We start from the raw sequence: 16,001 nt of genomic DNA, 5'->3' as shown, positions 1-16,001 counted from the left end.
TGAAGTTTGTTACACAGTGCTCAGATTATACTACTTAGCAGTATTTGTATGTTACTATTAGACAGGACATTGTGCTAATGCAAATGATTCTGATTTGGGACTACGTGTTGTATCTTAACAGCGAGCTCAGCAAAGAAAATAGTGACAATTCTTCGAATATCAATTTTTTGAGGTGCAGGTGCATCACATTTCCATGTTTGTTCTGCTGCTACTGCTGCCAGATGTTCTCGAGTAACTGAAGGTAGTAGAATGGCAGAGATATAAGCAACACTGAATTGTGTTGCTCTTTTTTGCTGCTATGAGAATAAAAGATGATAATTCAGCTGGAAGGGACCTACAAGAATCTGGTCCAGCTGCCTGACCACTTCAGGGCTAACCAGAGTATGCTCAGTTTCTCTTCATAGAATATGCCTTCCAGCCCTTTTACTAGCTTTGGTGCCCTCCTCTGGATGCATTCAGGTATCTTAACATCCTCTTTATATTGTGGAGCCTCAAACTGCATTCAGTATTTGAGATGATGCAGCACCAACGGTGAATGCGGTGGGAGACTGCCTTTTTATTTGACTGTCTGCTTATGAAGGCACCCCAAAATGCAGTTTGCCTTCTTGACTACCAGATATATGTAGTTGTTAATAACTGTTCCAATGTGTAAGTAAGTGTATGAATTGAAAATAATTAACTGGTCTATGCTGGATTACTTCAGTATCTTTACAACTTCAGGTATCTGACATCTGTCTTGCATCAGTTTTTCCTAACTAAAGATTTCGTAAGGCATAGATCTGTTCTCTAGAACTTGGGAAGTCTGAAGTCTGTTGTGTCAAGTTGAGATATACAAAAGAGAATTTTCCTGTATATATCTTCCTGGGATTTTCAGGAAAGTGGTCTGGAGGAATAAGGGGCTGGAGTCAAAGAGAAAAGAGGGGAAAAAAAGCAGAACTCAAATATTCAGGAATGTTGCTTTGGTATTTTTTGTAAAGATTTTAGTCTGAAGACATCAAAAAAAAAAAGGGTTGAAGAGACTCTTGTTGAGCTTCACGTTAATTGCTAGAGAATGTTTGTGTTTTGAGAGGTATCTGCTTATAATTTCTACAGAGAATCATTGAATGGTTTGGGTTGGAAGAGATGTTAATGCTCATGCAGTCCCAACCCCCTGCCATGGGCAGGGCTGCCACCCAGCAGCTCAGGCTGCCCAGGGCCCCATCCAGCCTGGCCCTGAGGGAGCCTCCAGGGAGGGGTATCCACAAGGGCTGATTAGGAGGTAAGTTTACCCTTTAATACGGCAGGTTCGAGTTTTTGAGCAGTGTCACTAAAGGAATGGAAGATTCTGCTTTGTAGCTGGTCTAAGGCTTAATAACTTTCTTAAATTATGATACTGTAGGGTTTAAGGATTGTCTGGAAGTGCTTGTGTTCAGAAGTCTTGTTGATGTTTGAAATACAATACTCCTGGTAGTCAGACTGAATTCTTAGTTTTCCTTATTTTCTGAGGCAAGCAACACAAACTTTAAAACAATTCTTTTCCAATTCAGATTCTGTTTATTGAATTCCTGCAGAATGAGGACCTATTTGCTGTCTCTAATGGTAGAGAAACTTACGTTTTCCCTTTTAAGCAATGGCCCTGCCAGCAGGAAGGAGTGTCTTAGTTTTATTGAAAATGTCTTCTCATAGAATATTCTAATCAGATATATACCTGTCCTACTTTATAAATTGAAGACTGGAAAATTTTGTGTGGAAAATACTTTGTTAAACTATTCGGGTTGGATTTAAGTAGACTAGAGTGCTTTTGTTCTGTATACCGTATTAAGGGAAAGAAGTAATCGGAGTAATCCTACTAAGAGCTGAGCATTTGAATGTGATGTAGACTGAAGCTGGAGAATGCAAGCTCTTGAAAGTAAATACTACTTACTTCATGGGCACAGCTTCATCTTGTCAGAGTAGATAATATCTTAATGCCTTAATTGAGTTTTTCAGAACTTGAGAGCTATTCCTCAGCTTAGAAATTCTATTATCATCCACTTTAGTAGGAGCTAGTAACCTCATTCTTTTCCATACATTTGGGCTCAAAAAATCTGCATGATTAGAGAGTTTTTCTGAAACTTAACAAACTTGCAACCTCTGTGTAGCTCTTCAGTAAGAACAAGTGAATCCGTTGAATGAAACTGCTGGCACAGGTAGCAACATTGCACTCTTCAGTGCAGCTGTTTCTTGGCTCGGTTTTCATTCTGGCTTAGCTATGGTCTGGTTCTGTGGGTTGAAGATCACTTTGCAGCTCGATCATCAGATGTGCTCTTAGCATTGTTCAGTTTGGTCCAAAACTTATCCGGTTCATATACTGAGACTGCTGTGTAATGAGAGCTGAAGTGTGAAAAGTAGTTGTTTGTAGGGGGGCTGTTTTCAAAAGTTCACTCCATTACATGCTAAAGCACTGAAGTGAGACCTGCATGTAGTATTGCTCTGAGTTTTGAAACTGGCTTGAGTGTTGGAAGTAGGTTGCATGCAAACCAATGAGATGCTGTATTACCTTTGTACCCAGTCATAACTTAATCCCCAGAATGATTTAGTCACCCGTGTTGGCTGTGAAATGAAACTAGATGATTTTGTAGGTCCTTTCCAAGCCAAATGGAGAACGGGAAGATAGCTTTCTGGGATCTAAACTACTGAAGAGTAGTGGCTTTGATAACAGAGGGCAGAATCATAGAGAATAAATGTTACTCTCTGAGGAGTGTTGGATGTGGAACTGCTGAGACAGTGACTTCTAAGTTTCTCTAATTCGACTTTCAAAGATGGAGCAAAACAGTGCAGTAGGTTCAAGAGTTACAGATGTAGGGCTTCAGATTGTGATAAAGGTAAGACAGTAGGAAAAAATACTAATTTCATTTTCATAGAAATACAGCTCCAGCTGAGAGGAAGTGCTGGGATAGCATTGAAGACTGAGACTGAAAAATTAGGTCTCCTTTAGTATGTTCTCCCTTTCCTATACTGTCATACTGTTAAAGTGTCTGAAGTCGTTATTAAAGATTGACATTCACAGAGCTGTATCTTAATGTCTTGACCTCTACATGACAAGAACTGGTTGTGCTTTGGACACCAGGGTGGTAGCATGGACTTAGCTAGAATTTACTAGCTACACTGTGTATTCTACTTGTTGCTTTTAGTCTTTGGTGGTGGTGTGTTCTTTGTTGTTGTTGTTTAAATAATTCAGTATACTCATTTTTGCCAAGGCTTGAAGCTCTGCTCCCTCCTTTTGTGGCCCAACATAGAAAATGAATGGGATTGTAAGTCAGTCTTTGGGGGATAAGACTTCAGAACCTTTATTCTCAAAAGAACCTCAGCTAAGAAGCTCTTTGTCAAAACTTTACCAAGGAAGGGTTTTATAAAGAATATCCTTCAGAGGAGTACAGGTGACTCTGGAAACTTTCCCCATTAAGAAAGGCTTCAAATGTGCCTCTGCTTCAAAGTATGCATTTTCCAGGCATATAGGGTTGCCTTGAGCAAAAGATTATCTTGCCAGCCCCATTTCAAAGAGATGCTGTATCAATAGATTCCTTTGAAACTCAGCTGCATTTATCTGGTTAGTAGACTTCCATCTGTGAATCCTGTGATCTACTAAACTCTCCCTCCTCAGGAAGTTAAAAATAATAAGAAAAAAATCTAAGAGCATTAAGAAAAAACATTGGCAAAAATGACAGCCAAGGGAATGGAAACAGACTGCTACTTGTGGGTTTTTTTTTGTTGCTGCTGTTTGAGGAGACCGTGGTTCTTAAGCTTCAGAAAAAGGCTGGAGAGGAGGGAAGGAATTTCAATTAATGAGCACAGATTTTCATATTGTGTTCATCTGGATGGAAAACTAAGCGGGTCTAAGTAAATGGGTACTTGAGTTAGCACCAAAGAAGAGCAACTGGAACTCATAGAGAAGAGGAGGTAATGAAGGTTTATTTCGTTTTTAGTTTGGGAACCTCTGAAAATCAGCAGGTTAATGGTTGACGTGTTACTTAATCAATTACTTACTTCTGAAAAGTATCTGAGAGCAGTGTGAGTAACCTTTGTAGTCAGATGGCCGTTCTTAAGTGGAAACCAACAGGAAGCAAACTTGAACATTTGAGTTTTCCTGCTCTAACTTTTCATATTTGTCTTCTGCCCTGAAACTGTTATCTTTCTAGCACATGCTTTTTCTTTGTATCTCTAAAGGCCTTTGGGCTGTTAGATGCTTGTGCATCTTTGCTTTGTGGGAATAAAAACTGTAAGTGTGTGGCCCCTGATTCTCTTTTGAGAAAGTCTGTCTTTTCTTCTACTGTTCCAAGTACCCTTTTAGTTGTATTTCTTTCCTTCTCCAGATTTAGTGCTCAAAGGATTTACAAAGCTCCACTTTCTTAGGGCAGAGATGACTTGTCGCTCTTCTATCAGCTACTGGTTATATAAATGAAATCCAGTTGCTGTTTTTCCTTGTGCGTGTTCTGGATGTAGCACTGCTTTGTCATCCTCCTGCATTTAGTGCATCTTCCATCTGACTGCTTTTGTCTTGTAACATGATCACCCTGCTTGATGTCACAGCTTCAAAAGGCTGTTTGGCTTATGGTGGCACAGACAAGTGCATCTACAGGAGAAACAGAAGTCTTAAGCAGAGCCTATCTAAGTAGGAAAGAGAAGCTGTGCGGATTCCAGTTCAATTTAGGATTAGGTGGGGGGATTTTTTAGTGGGATTTCTTTTTGCAAAGCTGGAGTGGAACTGATTCTTAAAGCAGTGAGAGATTTTTAACCTTACTTAATTGTTGCTGAACCGTAGTTAGCATTAAAATGTTGTTAGTGAGATTTTCCAGTGCAGACTGAGCCTGTAAATGGATTTTGCTCTGACCACTGAAGTCTTTATAGCTTTAGTCTTGTCTGAATTGAATGATGAACAAAAATTACATTAGAAATCAGCATTGCTTTCTTGAGTCAAAAAATAACTTAGTTCAAATTGCGGGTTTGTGGAACTTGGACTGAAGTGAGCCTTGCTTTTCTTATAATCAGGTTGGATAACTTGAGAAGGGTCACCCAAAGGGGTTTTTTTAAACATTTTTCATTAAATCTCCCTTCTTGCTCTAAATGTGAATGTTTTGCTTACCATCCTTAATTTTGTACCCAGCTGCCCCTTCCTGCACTGAAGTACCCTTGGAGGAAATGGTGATTGAGGAAGAATATGAAAAGCAGGAAGCAGACGAGGAGATGAAGAAGCAGCTGTGCCCCTACGCTGCAGTGGGAGAATGTCGTTACGGAGAAAACTGCGTGTATATCCATGGGGATGTCTGTGATATGTGTGGACTGCAGGTCTTGCATCCAGTTGATGCTGCCCAGAGATCCCAGCACATAAAGGTAAGCAGACAGCTGTCTGGTGTTAAATAGCTTGAAGTTATTGCTTCCTAGCTCCCTGCAGTCGCTTGTCATTTATTCCCTTTTATTTGAAGGTGCATGTGGGTTGGGCAGGGAATGAAATTCCTGTTGTAAACAAGACTGTTTCCTGTCAGAGCCATATTCAAAAGCAGCTGGGCTTCCTTATCTGTGCTGGGAGAGCAGTCTGTGTGAAGATACTAAAGCTTTGTTCTTAGCCTAGTAAAACTGGATGGTCTTCCGGATTGCCTTTCTGATGTTTAAAGCAATGTCTGAAGAAAGGAATTTGAACTCTGAATTGGTTGTTTCCCACTGTCTAAGCAACACTTTGAGGATAAAGACTCCGCAGCTTAATCATTTTCCATTCCTTACGTAAAACAGTAGAGTGAAACTGAGCTTAAAAACCTGTTTGGATTTTACCAGGTGACCAGTTGTCTCTGCAGTTCTTTTCTCTCTCCTTTTCAGTCTTGCATTGAAGCTCACGAGAAGGACATGGAGCTTTCTTTTGCCGTCCAGCGTAGTAAAGACATGGTGTGCGGGATATGCATGGAGGTGGTGTATGAAAAAGCTAATCCTAGTGAGCGCCGCTTTGGGATCCTCTCTAACTGCAACCACACTTACTGTCTCAAGTGCATCCGCAAGTGGAGGAGTGCTAAACAATTTGAGAGCAAGATTATAAAGTGAGATACTTTCCCATTTTGATTGTGCTTTCTTACTGTGGAAGGACTTAGTAACTTGTGACAACTTGCAGCAGACTTCTCCCCCCGCCCCAACCCTGCACAGAGACTGCATTTAATACATACTAACTTCAGTTTGGAAGTGAAGTAATTGTTAGGGATAATGTTTACACCCTGATTTGGTTAATGTGGATTAAGTTAGCAAAAATCACTTATTGGTAGAAAACGACTTTCACTTACTTAGTTAGCTTGTTATCTGATGGTTACTGTTTGTGTCTTGGACACCCAGCCAGAAATCTGATAACAGATTAACCAGATCAGTATGTATGCTGCTTAGTTCTTTGCTGCCCTACTGCATTAATCAGTTGGCAAACCATTTCTCCATTTAAAGGCTGTTCTTTAAAAAAAAGAAAAAATCCAGTCAAATATATATAGAAATCAAACCAAAATAAATTTATTTAATTCTAAAGAAAAAGGAGTCTGTGTGAAGTGTTTTTTTAAGGTTTGATACAAACTGACCAGCTGCCGTTAACATGGAGTTCTTGAAGTCATTGAGCTTAGGTTATCTTTGTGTTTAAGACAGAATATAGATTGAAAAGCACATATAGCAAGTGTGTTCAAAATGTCTTTAAAGGTGGATATATGCCATGACTTGTTACATAGGTGGGAGCACCCTGTAATGTGGAGTCTTGCAGCAAGGTCTGTTCGTTCCCCAGGTCCTGCCCAGAGTGTCGGATCACATCTAACTTTGTCATTCCAAGTGAGTACTGGGTGGAGGAGAAGGAAGAGAAGCAGAAACTCATTCAGAAATACAAGGAGGCAATGAGGTATGAGCACTGCAGCTTTTTCTCAAGCTGTGAGGCTGGAGAAGTAACGCACACCTGGAGAAGAAGGGTATCAATGTAAAGCCTTTCCCTTTCCAGTCCCATTTGTGATGTACATCCTTACCTTCCCACCCACAGATGCATGCGACCACACAGTCACTAAGCTGCTCCTATGTACTTCGATTTGTCTTCCCCTTAGCACACTGAACACTAGTGGGCTAGTCATTAGGTAATACAGGCTTGTGCTGTGGAAGCCATCGGTGTCCCTGAGCATGCATCAGCCCACACACGTCTTGGGTGTGAACGCCGTGTAATGCATCACTTTTTTTGCATAGGCATTGTACTGACAAAGTGCCTTCATCTTCAAATGGTACTTCAGATCCTCTTGGACTGTAGGTAAATGCAAGTCTGAAGTCTGGTTGGGTCTGCTGTGTGTAAGGGTTGCAATATTTTCCTTTCCAGCAACAAGCCATGCAGGTATTTTGATGAAGGCCGTGGGAGCTGTCCGTTTGGAGGGAACTGTTTTTACAAACACGCGTATCCTGATGGCCGTCAAGAGGAGCCACAAAGACCCAAAGTGGGTACAGCAAGTAGATACCGGGTCAGTGCTGATCTTTATCCTTTCTGCACAGGAGAGGTGCACGATCAGCTGCCTGGAGGATAAGAGATCTTTGTTTTTTCTAACTTCTGACAGTTCTGTATAGTAGTGAATTTGAAGGAGAGGGTGGTCTAAATTTTGTGCGTGATGGGAGCAAAGGTGGAAGGAGTGAATTTTTCAAACTTTTATACCAACATACTGAGGTAAAATAGTGGGCAGCATTAATAAGGGTGTGTGAGGGTAAGTTCTCCTGGAGGTCAGTGTCTCCCTGAAGGAAAAACGCAGAGAGTAGAGGGGGGAACTAAACCTTGTCAGTTTGTGGGAAGGCTCTTGCCTTGCATGCTTGATCACCTGGGTGAATGCTTGTGTTCTGCTTGCAGGCCCAACGGAGGAATCGGTTCTGGGAGTTCATTGAGGAGCGAGAGAATGGTGACCCATTTGAGACCGATGAGGACGAAGTGGTGACCTTTGAGCTCGGTGAGATGTTGCTCATGCTGTTGGCAGCAGGAGGTGACGATGAGCTAACGGATTCCGAGGACGAGTGGGACTTGTTTCATGATGAGCTGGAAGATTATTATGACCTGGATCTATAGCACCTGACAGGGGAGTGTGGACTATCGTCTTGGCTTCAGGCAGTAGCTATTACTTACCTGTGGTGTTGTGGCAGTGCCTGTGTTTCTCCTAGGCAGGCCTATCAATTCCAGGTGCTGTTGTAATAACTTTTACCCAGGGTCTGTCTTGTCCCGTCCCCTCCCTCCCCGAGAGTGTTGTTTTTCCTCTGTTTAAACAAATAACAAGAAATCTTTAAAATCTTAGTTTTTGTAAAAATGAATTTAACTGTCAAACAGTTAGCTTAGATTTGTTGCTTCATCTATGTACCCAACAGAGCTCACCCAGTTCCAGGGTTAAAGTGTTTACAGGACTTCCACACTCATTTTGAAGAGCCCAGATACAAAAATGAGCAGTGGCCATGCAGTGGGGATGTCAATTGGCTGATGGCCTCTTTTCTGTCTCTGTATCAATATTTCTGACGTCAAGCCAGATACAAATAATCCTTTTCTGGCATCAGCTCCGTTCCAGCCCCCTCATGTACACATCTTCATTTGTGATTTTGGACTCTTGTTTACTTGCACATTACTATTACTACTGTGTAACCAGAACCAGGTGTGAATGTTCCGGGTTTTTACTGTGTCTAGCATGAAAGGATAATGTCTTAGTGAAAGGAGAACTTTCTATGTGTATATACAGATAAATGTAGAGTTGGACCTCGAGGATGGGGAGACTCTGTGTAAGTTAAGTAACAAGACCACCTTTCATCCCCTCTTGGTGCATGAAGTCTAGCCTCCAATTGGACATGAATCTGGTTTAGTGGTCTCAGCTCAGTCTGTGGCAACGATCTGTCATGTGCAACTCCCTCATACACCAGCTCTCTTTCATGTGTTTCGCTAGGGTTGTCCAGGAGCAGAAGTCCGGTTAGCCGAGTGGGGTCAGAGGAACACGAGAGGCCCCTTTAGCTGTACTGCTCTTTAAGTTTTAGAACTTGGTGCGACCACGTAAGCCATGAGCTTTGCTAGGAAATCTCTGTGCCACTCAGCTGGTTCAAGGTACGTGTGCCTTTCAGCATCTGAGTTGGGCAGGTTGCCTGGTCAAGCTGTTCAGCTTACGTGAGTTACTGCTGAGGAAGTCGGTCATGCAGTTTCTGGCTGTAATTTGCATTGAGAAATTACATTGCCACCAAAGCTCCAGCACAGGAATTTTAACCTTGCATTACATTATTGCTGTTTTTTTTTTTTATTGACTTGTGGATGCCCCGTGATCTGTTTTCCTGCTGCTCTTGACCCCTAAACTGCCTCTCCTTTCACTTTTAATTGGAATGAGAAATTGTTCCGAGGTCTATAATGTAATGTTTTGCAGCTGCCTTTTGTAAGAAGCACTTTTCCCAAATAAAAAAATACAAAAAAATGAAAAAAACAAAACCCCCCCAAAAAATGAAGTGAGGTCTGTCTGTTCTTTTACATTTGAAGCCTCTATATTTTTTTATTTTGGAGTGGGAAGGGGAGGGTGTTTGCGTTGTACGAAAGCATTTGGTGCTGAGCTCCTGCAGAATCGTGTCACGCTAAAATGGCGTTTCAACTTTGTTGTAACCTATCCAACAAAGATTTTGTGATGGAAGGAATACATTCTGAACGGACAGCTGAGATGATTGAGCTGCTGAAGGAACATCTGCAGCTGTTACTGGGAACAGAAGCGGCTCCCTCAGAAATAATTTCCGTGCTATGGTACTATTTCTGTTTGTCCCCAACAAAGTCAACTGCAGTACATTTTCTATTAAGTTTTCTGTCGTAATGCTGCCCGGACAGCAAGCCTAAGCATTGCTACAGGCTGCTTTCTGGGAATCCATGTGCTTCTTTAAACCTATGTGTGTTCAGAAGAAGCATTCTTTTACAACAATGCATAAAGATGGAAGTTAAATACTAGAGGCGTATTTGGCCTTACTCAGGAGTATGAGAAAAGATGAGCTGAGCAGTCTAAAACCATTGTCAGATCTTTTTCCAGAGGCAAGCAGCAGAGGGAGAAATGCAAATGTAAATGAAGTGGAGGTACGGGAGAACCAGGAAAAAAATAGGGCTGTGGAGTAGAACAAGGCTTCCACACAATGAAGGTAGGTTGCCAACTTCTTACTGGAGTGATATATTCAAAGTGTAACGAAGATGTGACCCGTAGGATGGGGAATGGTAATGGACTTACAAGTGCGTGGATCAGTTTTCCTTCCCAGGAGGTCAGAAACAGCATGCTCTGCTTCTGGTTTGGGTGCATTTGTGGCACGGTGCTAGGTGTTGCTGCTTCTAAACCTTGCTTGTTGTATGATTTCAGGCAAGTTGGGAATACTTGAATAAGTGATTTAATGAGGAGGTGGCTCTATCCACTTGCAAGGTGAGCAGTGTAGTCCAGCTCATCGTGGCGAGGTGTTTTGGTTGTTCCCTTGCTTTGAAACGTGCTGCAGTTCTTGTTCTGCAAGTAGAGGAACTGCGTGTATTTGTCATTGAGCAGCACCGTGTGCTGCTTCCTGCGTGAATCCAGTTGTTGGTAGGCCTGTTCTGAAGTGTGCTGTTGTGCTGTAATTCCCTGCCACCCTACCAACGGGAATGACTGAAAAGTGTGGGGCCTTTGAAGTGAGTGAAGAATGTTGGTAGGCTGCTGTGGTTTTCTTCTGTAAGAACAAATAAATTGACGAGAATGAAGATCAACTTTTAATGTGAAAACAGAGTGTAACACTTAAAAAGAAAATGTAGTACATAGTAAGTAAGTTCCCAAGATAGAGAAACCGAATAGATTGAGAGGACAATGAGAGTATTCATAGCAGCGTTGAGGTGAAAAAGGTTGAGAGAAGTATTGAGAAGGAAAAAAAGATGCATGCTGTCATTTGAAGTGCCTTGGCTGCAGTCCCTGTGCAGGAATATATACTTCTGATTTCGTTTGAAATTTTGTACCAGCTGGTAATTGTGGAGGGTGTGCATGCTCTAGTTGGTCTGCTTGCAATTGTAAAAGCAAAGGGCACTTCTTAACAGCTTAACTGCTGCTTCAGTTCATCAGGGCCTCTGCTTCTTTACAATCCTTTTAAGTGCTGCTCTTTCCTGATTACAACAACGTGTATTGCAATGTTGCTTCTGAGAGGCCTGTTCAATTAAGGAAATGCATAGTAACTCTTTCCTGTTATGGGAGACACAACATGAATTTCTGTTTGGAGCATGACTTGAGGTACAGTGTCTCCTGTTTAGAATGGAGATTGTCTACATGGCATTATTAATGCTGCAGCAGCTTGAAGGAAGGGAATCCACACGGTTCTTGGGAGTGAGAGATAATATGGGACTGTGCTGTATGGCTCAAATAGTTGTAAGTATATTAAGTTTCTGCCCCTTACTTGTTGCCATGACTTGTTGCTGTTACCCACAGGTATGCTATTTGTCATTTGCAGTCCAGCCACTGTCCACACCTCCTTGCCAGCAGCTTAATGTGATCACATAGACAAGGCCTTTGTGGGCAGCTAAGCTGAGGCTGGTTTTGGAACATCACTGAAGTGCAGTAAATGACTTTAAAGGCCCTAACTGTCTTAAGCTAACAATGAAATGTAAGTCCCTATTGAAAGTTGATGTACTTCTCAGTGAAAGAGGTTCTTGCTCTGAATAAAGCAACTCTACTTGTATATCCCAGCATTGTCTGTTGTGGTTGTGGTCCTTACACTTGGAAAATGGCTTCAGGAGTTGGTAGAAAGTGTTGAGTACTAAATCTCCCTCTGTTGAATGTGAATGTGTTCTGCGTATGTAGACCTCGACTTCATTAGCAGCCCTCCTTCATAAAAGAGAGCCGGGGAGGAGCAGCTGTGGTTAGAACGCTTGCTTACAGGGGAAACAGGTAGCTTCAGTTCTGTCCCAAAGCACTGGCACGTATCTGCTTCCTGAAAGGAGGCTCCAGGACAGAGCTCTGTACCACATCTGGGCCTGAGCCATGCCTTCTTGGTCTCCTTTCCAACTCTACTTAAGTAGAATGATTAGGCAAGAACCTCAGCTTTTGCTATTAAGAGCCTGTTCCTTATGTATGTAGAAAAGTGTGACCACATAAGCAGTGCCACATGCCTTCCACCTCACTGGGTTGTAATTATGCTTACTTTTAAGCCAGTCAGCTTCTAAGAGGTTTCAGTGCATGCTCCATTTGAGAATCCTTTCAGTTCTCTGCCCTGCTGCTTGAGGAGGTGCTGCCTCTATTTCATGTGACATGGGTGTGGCTGTCAGTGCAAAGAATGTGCAACAGCAAATTCAGACAGCTGCGGTTTGAGTACTTCTTCCACGTAGGTAAAAACAAACGAGCACCTCCTCCAGCTGGATGCACAGCTCTTGCAACTGTGGGACAGTAGTGATTTGTAGCATAGCACTGTAAACAACATTTACAGAGCTACCTTTGCTACAAGCACGTTAGTGATGCCATCAGGAAGTACACTGGATCCATGTATGATGCTGGAAGAGCAAAAATGGGAACACAAGGCTCTGCAGTGGTTAACATGTTTCTTGGTTAACTTGCATGGGCAGCAGCTGCACACTTTCATTTGCTGCGATGGAGAAAGGCACTGACAAAAGTTACACATGTAATGGTTGCTATTGCACACTCCAGAACAACAGAATAAAGCTTGTTAACAGACTCGATAGTTTTCTTCATGTCAGGTACTACCTCATGAATAAGTCTATTAATCTGCAGTCTGAAGAACTCAGCAACTGCTGCAGCTCACTCTAAGCTCCTCCTGCGAATGAAAAGTGACCCTGTGGGAACCATTCCCTATAACTGCTTACAGGGCTTCTGAAAGGCACCAGGCAGAGGCAACCAAAGGAGAGCACACACTCCTGTTTGAGTTGCACAAAGGTGAGCGCCAGGGTAGGTATTTAAGCCCAGATTGTTGAAAAAAAGATAGACCATTACACCCATACAAATGAAAGGAACAGTGCAGAACAAAGCACAACAGCTCAACTGCAAGCCTGAGCTGTGCAGCTTTCTGCTCCCTTTACAGGCAGCTGAATTAACCACTGTTCTTAGCGTGCAGTAGCAGAGAGCCTGGCCAGAGCAAGCAATAATAATAGAAATATGTTCAAGACTAAATAGATGATTTACTCTATTTTTTTGTGCTTTTCAGACCAGCTTTTCCAGAAGGATTTGCTACATCTTTTTCCCTCCTTTTCAGGAACTTGTGAAACATAGGTAAAGTGCCATCTCATGAAGTGGCAGCTTGCCCGCCTTCCCAAAGCTTCTTTCCATGTAACCCAGACTGCATTTTATCATTATAGAGTATGATTTCTAGTTCGTAGCTTAAACGTTAACAGCTTAAGTGATACACTTCAGTGCATGTGGACTGTGTAATCTGAAGGCTTGGGAGGGACAAGACAAAATCTTCCACTGCTCACCAAGATGTTTGGTTAAGTCTCCCAGGCAGTAGCGTATGTACTTCTGTGCTCAACACCCATCCCTTCACTGCTCTAAGGTGAGGTTGCATTGTCAAACCATACTCCTTGTTGCTGTTTTACACAGACCTGAATCCCCTCTTTCACACGCCTTTGAAAAAAATCTACAGGCACGCTCTACCGTTGCACTTTCACACAAACTAACAGTCAGCTTTTGATTAAAATGAGTACATCAAAAGCAAGACAGGCTTAGGAAAACAAAGCAGTCCTTTCACCCCAGCATTAATGGAGGCTACTGTGGCCTCAGAAGCTTCAGTACTCCTAATAACTCTGTGTATAACAAGACAGCTCACTACTAGTTACCATTCTTATAATTCAAGAACAAAACGAAAGACAGTGGCTCTCACTCCTGGGAGAAGGTGGGGACCCTAACATACCATATTCTGCCTGCTTTGAAGCATTGAGGATGAGTCCAGGTTTGTCTGGTAAGGAAAGTAATACAGTTGTGAAATTGCACCCTCTTACAAATGTTGGTATTTAATAGCTTGGCATGGGTGGCTCCGTGTCTGACATCAGGCCCTCCCCTAAATGAAAGGCAAGGCAGCAGTGGGTTAGTGCTGTCCAAGCATATCACATTTTAAAGCTGCTAGCTGAAGAGCTTGCACCACAGCAGACGGCACATCTCAGAAGAATCAAATCAATGCAGGCTCTAGTGCAAATTTATCTCCTGACATAGCCAGAGAAATGTCTCAAAGATACAGTTAAAGGCAATCTCTTTTTTACAGTTCTCTTTGGTTAAGGGAAGGGCTGGCAGCTTCCCGAGCTCTCTCAGCTTACAAGTTCATGCTAAGGTATCAGTTGCCACGTTCAAAGCAACCTGTGCTGCCAACAGCAACAGTGATCTCTGAAGATACTTACACACCAAACTGCAAGGTAGAAATATGAGAGATGGCTCGAGGCCATGTAGCAAACTTCCATCATCTGAATTAAACTGAGATCAAACATAGCCTCAGAAAAAATGATGACTTCCAACTTTTTGTTCCTGAAGAGAGCGCTCAACAAAGGCACTGCGTCTTCTCTGCACTTGGACTGGTGATCACTGGCCTGGAATCAAGGTAGACGCTGTTGGGAGGACTCTCTCCATGAAGCTGCAGGGTATTTCGGGCTATCAGCTCCTTAGCCATCAACACAAACACCTCTTCAATGTTTTGAGCTTCTTTGGCTGATGTCTCCAATACAGCTAGGAGCCCATACTTCTCAGCCAGCGTGCAGGCATCTTCAAACAGGACTTGTCGCTTATCCACCGAGTCCGATTTGTTCCCTTAAAAGAAGGCGAATAGATAACCCGATAGTTTAGTCTCTCATTTTTGTTTCCTTTGAGTGCAATGCCTTACTTCAGTTTTGTTAAATAATAGAATTACAGTGGAAACGAGTTACTGGAAAAGCAAGATGTGAGCATGTCAAGAGCCACCATCACAGAATGTGAGTCAAAGCCATAGCTAATCAAATGAGTTTAGGAAAAGACCCACAAAAACCAGCATTTATCTAGTTATTTGCCCCAGATAGCAGTGCCAGAGAATTCTTTGAAAGCACACAGATGAAAATTTTACTCAAAACAACATAATCATAATCTGATAGAGATTATAAATATACAAAGGTATTTTATTGGAGGTGTTTTAAGTAGTTGCAACACTTGTTGGATTATCATCAGTCCTGGTACATGCAGTGCCTGGCTTAAGTCTGCCTTCTTAGCTCCAAGACAACCTTTCATCACATGCAGATCTTGACACCACAGTACGTATAACATAGCTGTCCTTCCCCTGTAAGTCACTTCTAGCTTTTCCAGAGCAGAACAAACAGTATCAGCAAAGCAGAAGCCCCCAAAGCTGCCTTACTTGATGTTTGTTTGCCATCTTAAAGAGCACCCTGCCCTGGCCCTTTCCTCCTCCAGTTCCAGCTGTGAAAGGTTGAAAGCCTTTAACTCTCCCACTGGTGGGAGAGGTGTAGAAAATGGCTACAACTAACTCAGTGCTCCTGTTAAGGTAAGTAAAATAGCACCAGCACCAGAAGAAACTACCACACCAGCTCTTTGACAAAAGCTTGATTGTTACTAATTTCAGAATTTGAGAGAAGAAATAAACAAAAAAAAGACCCCACCATCCACACTAGCAGGTCTTGTTCTTTGCAGTCATTAAGAGTTAGAAAAACCCTACCAATGTTTGTGGGTTGTGGTTTTTTTCCCCCCCACTCCTCTCTCTTTCTTTCTTCCTTCCTCCTAACTCACAAGCAGGTCAGAATTTGTTGTTTGTTTCCTCAGAGGAAGAACAGGAAGAGCCACAACACCAGAAGCACGTAGTTTGCTAGAGGCACCAGCAGAAGCTTAAATCCCATGACTGCTGTGCTCCAGGGCTCAGTACTGCCTATCCTCAAAAGCCAGTTTGGGCTGCTGTAGCTGCACGCACTGCTCTCAGCACCGTGCTGCAGTGGAAACGGCAGAAGCAGTGGAAAGTAGATAAAGACTCTATCACTTTAGCATGCCAGGGCTCTCATTTGCAGCTTCCTTGGGGGAGGGAAAGAGCAATAATAATCTGAA

At 42.5% G+C, this 16,001-nt stretch overlaps 2 protein-coding genes across 5 annotated transcripts in view; one reads left to right on the top strand and one right to left on the bottom strand.

Moving 5' to 3' along the window:
• MKRN4P (makorin ring finger protein 4, pseudogene) overlaps positions 1-11,674 on the top strand; it is a 24,125-nt gene extending 12,451 nt beyond the window's left edge. Inside the window, exons 4-8 of one of the 3 annotated variants that reach the window (XM_015284432.4) lie at positions 5,123-5,349; positions 5,830-6,044; positions 6,758-6,868; positions 7,328-7,466; positions 7,844-11,674. In XM_015284432.4, the coding sequence (XP_015139918.2) occupies positions 5,123-5,349; positions 5,830-6,044; positions 6,758-6,868; positions 7,328-7,466; positions 7,844-8,056 (905 nt within the window). In that variant the 3' untranslated portion in view covers positions 8,057-11,674. The remainder of the gene's footprint in view (positions 1-5,122; positions 5,350-5,829; positions 6,045-6,757; positions 6,869-7,327; positions 7,467-7,843) is intronic. The other 2 variants (XM_046904028.1, NM_204742.3) reach the window with 2 other exon arrangements.
• RAB19 (RAB19, member RAS oncogene family) overlaps positions 10,702-16,001 on the bottom strand; it is a 7,293-nt gene continuing 1,993 nt past the window's right edge. For both annotated transcript variants that reach the window (NM_001278002.2, NM_001278003.2), the window contains exon 4: positions 10,702-14,729. In NM_001278002.2, the coding sequence (NP_001264931.1) occupies positions 14,464-14,729 (266 nt within the window). In that variant the 3' untranslated portion in view covers positions 10,702-14,463. The remainder of the gene's footprint in view (positions 14,730-16,001) is intronic.

The sequence above is a fragment of the Gallus gallus genome, chromosome 1 (assembly GCF_016699485.2).
Source record: "Gallus gallus isolate bGalGal1 chromosome 1, bGalGal1.mat.broiler.GRCg7b, whole genome shotgun sequence".
Lineage (NCBI taxonomy): Eukaryota > Metazoa > Chordata > Aves > Galliformes > Phasianidae > Gallus > Gallus gallus.
Note: the sequence above shows the minus strand (reverse complement) of the source record. Positions and strands in the feature narration are given on the sequence as shown.